Genomic DNA, 8,183 nt, shown 5'->3' with positions numbered 1-8,183 from the left:
TCTTTCATAGATGCAGTGTCAAGCATGCATTCTATCCAACATCAGGACTTTAAATGGTTTTAAAAACCACAAATATGTCCTGTAATAGCCTAGGCTTACCAAATTCTCATGCTACTAGTAGAGAAAGTCTCCAAAATTACATGAAGAAAAAAAATTTAATTAATAAATAAATGTATGCCCCTGGTGATCCGAATAGGTGAGATTATGTTGAATGTTAGTCAAAAGGGTGGTTTCTTTGCACCCAACACTTGCACACACACAAAGTATAACCCACTGGATCCTATGATTGCTCTTCCTTCCACTTCCTCTTCCAATTACCAGCTTCCAGTTCTTATTCCCCTTCTCCCAATACAGAATGTAAACACTTCTGGATAATATTATAAAGCCTCAGACTATAAACAACCACTGATGATTGAATCACACCACTTGGGCTACTCATGAAAACCAAGGCCCACTTAAGGTTACTGAAGCTCTGTAATCCAGAGCCATGAGTCTCTAGTGATGGTAGAAAATAGGTCTGACTCCCAGGTTGGTTAACACTGCTAAGTTCATATCCAGATAAAAAAGTTTGGCACCCATTAGCTAGACTCTTTTGGAGCTAATTGAGCTAGTGAGAGATAGACTGGCTGAAAGCTGAATATTTCAATGTATTGTACTGTAATAAAAAATTTGCAAAACTTTTTCCAAATATTGCCTTGTCTTTTCTTGTGGACTCGAGCTGGGACTCAGAGGACACAGTCTTTAGCCAGAACAGACACCAAAGATAAAAGACACAAATCAATAGAAAAAAATAACTTCTTTTTATTTACAAGAAAAAAAAATCCAAATATTGGATGCTGTAAACAAAATTCACAATCTGTTCCCTCTAGCACTGATTCAAACATGTCAGTTTTTAAGAGTACATTCTCCATCAACTCCTTTTCTGCCTGTGACATAGTCTAAAGTCAAAATATTCCAAAAGAGTGACCCAAGGTGCAGCTTGCTGCAGTAGGACATCTCAGAGCAGGCAATGGTTGTAGAGAGGTTGGAGAGAGAGACAGCCAGCGGGCAGAGCCTCCTCCATTCTGCAAGGCTTTGCAGCAAGTTTTGCCAAGTTACCTTGACATCTTCCAACTTTGTACTTTTACCATGTATTTTGTTAGCAAGCCATTATTACAACAAAATATTACAGAGATTCTTTCTTGGCACTGAAAAGGCTATGCTATAAGAAATCTTAAAGAAAGATTATATTCAAATAGGTGCTATATACGATTTTTTTTTTTTTACTTTTTGGTTTCATCTAATATGCTTTGTCTTCAAACAACAAAGAAAGCTTATTTTTGAACTGACAGCTTTCAACATAATACATTTCATTTACAAAATAGTTCACAATATTTATTTGACAAGCATTGCACTGAAAACAACTTTATGCACAGTAAAGCAACCAACGATAAGCTAACAGAAAGGGGTGACAAAAACAGCATGTTCACTTTTTTGTGTGTGTGTTTCTTCCATGGCTTGGCTTACAGATATTCTTCCATCCTTGCATCATTTGGAGCCACATTAAAATAGTCCACCCACACCAAAGTGAGCAGCTACTTGACCGCACTTCAAGAAGGGAAAAGTCCATCTCAATGTAGGACTTCTTGAGGCAACCAGATTTACTGCATATCAACTTTTTAAAAGGGCATGGTCACAGGTCAAATGTTCTCTGACATGCCAAACTGGACAGGTGAGAAGAGCCTCCAAAAGATAAAACTTCTTCCTGTTTTAAAGTTAACAGCACACAAGGCCAGATACACACAAAAGCAAGCAAATCACAGGCACTAATCAGGAGTTGAGAGCTCTTCTTTTCTCTGACCGATACACATGGCTCTCTCTCATCAGACATTCAAACTTTTAGGTTACACAACCACAAAGAGAGACATATACTCCACTGTTTGTTCAACTACATATGCACAAGACTATAGTACATACAAAAGAGAAATAAATTATATAAGTTTTAAAGTACTGCTGAAGGTTGTCTTGAGCATAGCCTGTTCTATCTGAATGTCAGGTGTTGGCACTTCCAACTATGTTACCAACCCTGGAATAAGCAAGAACATAAATATTTCAGAAAATAAATGAGAAGTATATTTTCAAATAAGGCCTCTCCAAACAAAAATCCGTGTCATAAATTAACAGCAGATTGTTGCTATGCCAGAGCCAGAGATCTCCAGATTCTTTTTAATATAGTGGACGACTCACTTGTCAAGAGTTAGGATGAGAAGGAAGAAGGTAGATCAACCATCTGCTCCTATGTTCCCAAGTATTTCCTTAGTTTTCTTTTAGAAAACTCCCAACAGGTAAGCAGGCGGAGTTCTGGCGTCTGACAGTTAAGTATCAGGCTTAACCTACAAATGGAATATTTCCTGGGAATTCACAATTAATTTTCAATCCCAGGGCTGGAGTGAGGGAGAATGAGCCAACATGGGAGAAGAGTTCCCTAGGAAACAGTGAGTGGCAGTGCAGTAGCTGTTACAGCTCAGACAGAATTCACAGGGAAGCTGTTACAGCAAACCCATCAAGTTCCTGTTAAGGCTTCAAAGAAAGATGTGCAAAAGGTAGTTTCAGATGGATTAACCTACAATTGAGCATCTGAGTGATGCCTAGATAGCAAACAAATGACACTGCCAAAAGGATGATGCAATTTTCTTCCCCAATCCCTCTTGAACTCTTGATGACAAAAATCTGGTTAGGTTCTTCAGAGGAATCATCATAGTAAGCAATCATCCACTAGAGTTGGTAGGAATTATGTGGTTATTTCACAATACAAAGGGAAGTTTTGCATGTGTTAGTTTTGTTTTTAACAAATGCATTTTCAGAGACCAGTGTCCAAAGGAATTAAGAGTTGGGAGAAGGAATGGTTTTAGGCTTAGCTGTCACGGAACTAAATGGTAATGCCAGTTCATTTCACAAAGGTTTAACTGGTCTCTTGGGAAAGAGAAATAAAGTTGGATCTGACTCAATGCAAAGTGACTGAATTTAAAGTACAGTACTAAATATTTAAATGCAGTGTGACAACCAGATCTAATGTGTTTCATATTAGCATGAATTTATAAAATTTTATATATAATATATATCTCATATAAATTTTAAGCAATTGTGCAAATACTCTTTAAAAAGGGTCATTTCACATTTACTAAATTCTAGTGGTCCTGGAATGCAGAATGCATTCATTAAAAAATTTATTTAAATATTAATAAGTAGTGTTCAAATCACCAGAAATTTTATTAGCAGTCAGGGATTTAAATGGACTATCACTGATCCATGATCCACTGGATTATACACCATGGAGGCATGCAAGTATTACACAAAATAAAAGGGTTCCTTTCAAAATGGCAGTTCAGTACAAAAAGAGTGCTCTGCCAAACAAATATTCTCCCATTTGTAGAATTCTATGGCTCACAAAAAAAAAAAAAGGAAAAAAAAGTCACTAAAAATGTATAATCTCTGCTCTTCCTATCAAATATATTAATTGTTTTCCTCCTTCATTTGCTTTAATTTTTTAGATGTGGGTTTTAACTCATCACTGCAATATGCCCACGTCTCATGTCATCCTGTTGAAAACATAAAAGCACACAGTATTTAAACATTTTCTATTTGCTACATTATTCTAGACCATAGTCAATGTATTGTGTATATATATATATACACATATCTCAGACATATTTGATATGTGTATATATATATATATACACATCATGTACACACATACACATGTACCTATGATAATAACACACCAACAATGTTAACTTTATACAAGTATTTGCCAAGAAAAAATAGGGCATTTCCTCCACCATTCACAAGCTTATATATTGTTTTATTTTCTTCTTGAGTCCCTGATAAAATAAAATAATCATTAAACCATAAAATTTTTCCATTTCATATTTTCAGAAGGCAACAGGCACTTTGATGTTTATTGGTGTGTAACAAATATAGTTAACTCTTTATATATTCTACTATATCTCTTCTACTTGGGTATTTTTATCTGTTAAATCTTTGGTCCTTGAGCATACTTTCTTTGCTACAGCTGTTTTTGCTTGCATTTTCATATTTTAAAAATGCAAGCTATGCACACAGCTGGAAATAATGGATTGTGTCATCATTAAGTTCTGCTGTTTGTTATATGAGAACTGCACCAACCTACTACTGTTCATTTGGAGCAAGCTGTTTCTGTTAGCGTTAATAGGATAGTTCCACAGAAAGCACTTGCTACAAGTCTCAGATAGTAATCCCAACATTGGAGTCCCTTTTCTTCCATTATTGTTACTATCTGAACTTCTGAAATGATAATTAGGTTGGGGTAAGATCTTTTTTCCTCTGTATTTTCCTTTTTGTAAATTCCATTTTATAAGAAACTCTCCATTTTTTTTTTCCTATGGCAAAGCTACGGGAGCAAGTACTGCAAACCCATATTGTCATCAAGCATTTTTTTTCCCTTGTTATTTTAGGAGAACCTGGTTGCTTTTAATAACAGGTCTCTTTTGTTTCAGGATAGAATCCAACTGGGTAGGAGGAACAGGTGAGAGGGTTGGTGGGTAAGGAGGGTTGTTTCGAGATCATGCTCCCAAACCGATGAAAAGATCCACAAGCTTTGCCAAGCTTAAAACTAGGAGCAGATCATCATTGCACAAAACTTAATCTTTAATCAGGGCTGGGTCACTCAGCCTTATTTACTTATTTATTTATTTACCCTATCCTGTCTGAAATGGCTTCCCCACAGGACATTTTTAAATGATTCTTAATTGCAGGGTAGCCAAGTGGAGTATGTCTGTTGCTGGCATGTGAATACTGGCTGGACCTGTGCAATGTAGTAATTGCTGAAGTTGGCATCTGCTACATAGGGGGCCGGCTGGTAATAGCAAGTGACATTAGCCACATTAGGGATGACATTTTGGTCAGCTAGCACCCGGATAGCCAGCATTGTGATAAGGTTTAAAGTCTGTCTTCTTTCATGTCCCATCAGGCACACTGTACTCTCATTCACCACTCCATGAAGGGTCATGAGATAGTCATACTTGCGGTCTTCCAATCCCACGAAGTGGTTCTGCAAATAGGACTCCAGTTTTCTCTGCTGCTCTCCAATGTCTGAGAAGTCGATGAAAAACCTGGAACACATATACCTCTGAAGGGTCTTGATCTCATCAGAGGCGGGCCTAAAGCCCCTCACTAATAGGTTGCAGTACTTAAGCAGGCCGCCCCCTCTGATTTCCTCTGGGTTCCTGGTGGCAATGATCTTGTTACAAAGGTGATCAAAGGCTTCGTGGAAATCACCATAGACGCTCTCACCAATTATTGTGGGGTGAAATGTTTCAGTCATTGGGTTCTCTGAACATTCATAAAAGAGGAGAAGAGAGTCTAATTTGATTTGAAAAGAATCTACACTAAATTCAAACTGCCTCCGGAGGGAATCCACAAATTTCAGTTCCACATTTTTGCCACTGTTGTTTGACAAGGATATAAGACTCCATCGGTCAGAGTCATTGCACACTTTAACCATTTTCTGCACATAAGCTTCCTACAATTTAAAAGATAAAACAAGATGAGCAAACCTAGAAGAAATAATAAATAAATAAAAACATCTTCACAGTTGAGAATTATTTTGCTCCTTCCCTTTTGTTTTGTCAAGTTTTGGCAAAACACTACCTACAGTCTTACACAGTCCTCTGAAAACAGGAAAAAAAACGCATTTAACGAATGGTTTTACCGTCTGGGAAAGAGACTAGAAGTAATAGTTTGAGGCTTTTGGCAGACAGATCGCAGTACTAGGAGGTTCTGTTGTCATGTCTGACTTTTGAAATGTTATTTTTTGAAAATGGTCTTATAGGTAGAATATTCACACGATATCCACACAATAGTCAAAAGACAAAAGTGCATACAGTGTTAAGTTGGTCTGCCTCTCACCCTTGTCCCTAGTCACCCAGTTCCACTTCCCCTGCGGCAACTGATGAGATTAGAATCTTGTCCCTCCAGGGGTACTCTGCAATTACAATCAAGTATGAACTAAATTAGGACATTCTGGGAGGCTGATTCCTCATACAATTTTAACTGTATAAAACACGCTTTGAGCCAAGTGTATGTGTGTGGGGGGGGTACCCACAATATCCTTCACACGTGAGCCGACCAGGAGAAGCACCACACATATCCTTCACACACGGAGTCAGCTGCATGCAGCTGAGAAACCTAATCACATTTTCCAATACAATAATAAGCCCATCGACTGGAGCCTGCTTCAGGCTGCTCTTCCCCCAAAAACTACACCATAAAATGACTCAAAAAATGACTTACATCATTTCATTCTTCCACTTAATCAGAATTTACTCTGGACAAGACTCAAGCAAGGAAAGCCAAAGAGTTAAAAAATAATAATAAGGAAGAGAAAGGAGAACACAGGAGGAAGCAGAAGAGTAGTGGCGCTGAAGAAACGAGCGAACTTAAAACACTCAACACCGTCCACGCACCTTAGCCTACTCGTTAAAAAAAATCAAAAACCAAATATAGAAGCACGCCCAAAACCGTCAAAGCCGCAGGTCTGTGGCCTCAAACGGACGCCCCTCGGCCCGCCACACCCCAGCCTCGCCCGGGCGCGGACCCAAGCCCATTTCGGGTGGCTTTACCTTGAGCGTGAGTGGTGTGATCTTCTCTTTGTTCACCCCTTCGGGTAAGAAGTCCAACAGGCAGTCCAGCACGACGTCCTTCACAGTCTGAAACTCCTCTTCCCCGCGCAGGTCGGCGCAGAAGATGAGGTCCAGGTCCTTGTAACCCAGGCCGCTGTCCTGGTGCAGAACGTGGCTGGCGGCGGAGCCGTTGAGGCGCACGTCGCGGACGCCAATACGCTTCTCGGCCAAGCGCCTCCGCACCACCTTCACGATCAGGCTCGGCTGCAGCTCGAGTGTAGGGAAGTTGCCGCGCCCGTGGATCGGTATGGTCTCGCTCAGGATACCGTCCAGCCGCTGCACTTGCTCCCAGTTCAGCACATTGCAGTGAGCCGTGGGGCTTTCGCAATAGTCCAAGCAGTGCTCGCCGAAGTCGCCGCCGCCGCCGCCGCCGAAGTCGCCGCCCAGGGGGATGTAAGCGCCGCCGGCCAGCTCGTCCTCGGCCATGGCAAAATACCCTTCGCCTTCCGCCATGAAGTGCCCTCCGAACGCCACCTGGCCCTGGTCAGTCCTAAAAGCCAAAAGGGGTAAGGAGCGCGGTGAGGACGCGCGGCGGCGGACAGGGGCCCGTAGAGATAAGAGCGCGCCCCCTCCCCGGTTCGTCCGCAGGCTCGAGGGCTCCTCAGAGACTCTCCCTCCCCAGGACCCCGCTGTCCCCAGCCGCGCCCCGCGCCCCGCAGAGAATCCCCGCACCAAAAGTATCTCTGATGCATCTGGAAAGCGCAAGCGGGAGTCCCGTCTGTGTCACCTGGAGGCGGCCGCCCCTTCGAGGAGCGCAGCGAGCGAGGAACCGCGAGGCGGCAACACTTCTAGGAGCCGCGAGTGCGCTTTCGGCCGCGGCGAGCGACTTGGTCCTTCCCAGACCCAGCCGCCTGCTCTGGCCACTCCCGCCCCTCGCCCCCGCCCGCGCCGCTGTCGCCTCAGCTGCGGTGGTCCCGGAGGTGGCGGCTCCAGCTGCCGCCGCCGACACCGCACACGCTACAGTCTCTGGAGCTTTAGCAGTTGTGCGGGGGAAATGTCTTCAGTACTTTTTTTATACTGGGCCTTTCCGCGCTTCCGGGGCCCAGGCGCAGCGCACTCGCCACACCCTCTTCATCTGCATAGGGCGCCGCCCCCGCCCTCCCCGCGGGCCCAGGCGGCTGCGCTGCGCGTTCCGTGGAGCGCGAGGCTGGTGGCTGTTTGTGTGGACTTAATATATGTGCGTGTGTTTGTACATATATTTGATTTAGAGACGGTCTTCCGCGCCCAAGCCTTTTTTCTTTTTCCCCAACAAAAAGACACTTAAAATGCCTCAAGAGTCATAAGTGGCCCTAAAAACTGAATCACGGCTGAAATCGCGCAACTGCAGAAAGTCGCCAAACAAAATTCTCTCCGATTCAGCGCTTAGTTATATAGCTCAACGATGGACTCAAGGGGTTCCTCAAGACCTCCCGTTTAAACAACGTATCCGTATAAAGCTAGACCGTTTTCTTAAGCAACAAAACCAGTTTTGGTGTGAACCACAGA

At 42.6% G+C, this 8,183-nt stretch overlaps 1 protein-coding gene across 2 annotated transcripts; it reads right to left on the bottom strand.

The window, feature by feature from the left end:
• Positions 1-781: 781 nt before the first annotated feature.
• On the bottom strand, positions 782-7,653 carry TENT5A (terminal nucleotidyltransferase 5A). 2 transcript variants are annotated; one of them, XM_028108059.2, is made up of 3 exons: positions 7,426-7,653; positions 6,639-7,188; positions 782-5,539 (listed from the first exon to the last, which is right to left on the bottom strand). In XM_028108059.2, the coding sequence occupies exons 2-3, from the start codon at positions 7,149-7,151 to the stop codon at positions 4,763-4,765; spliced, it is 1,290 nt and encodes a 429-aa protein (XP_027963860.1). In that variant the 5' UTR covers positions 7,152-7,188; positions 7,426-7,653; the 3' UTR covers positions 782-4,762. The 2 variants fall into 2 exon arrangements, with proteins under 2 accessions (XP_027963860.1, XP_027963859.1); XM_028108058.2 differs by having other exon boundaries at positions 7,371-7,442.
• Positions 7,654-8,183: the final 530 nt, after the last annotated feature.

This window comes from Eumetopias jubatus, unplaced genomic scaffold, assembly GCF_037043125.1.
Source record: "Eumetopias jubatus isolate StellerSeaLion01/CBP00866 unplaced genomic scaffold, mEumJub1_p1.0 scaffold_6, whole genome shotgun sequence".
In the NCBI taxonomy this organism is placed as follows: Eukaryota; Metazoa; Chordata; class Mammalia; order Carnivora; family Otariidae; genus Eumetopias; species Eumetopias jubatus.
This window is presented reverse-complemented; position numbering and strand designations above follow the sequence as displayed.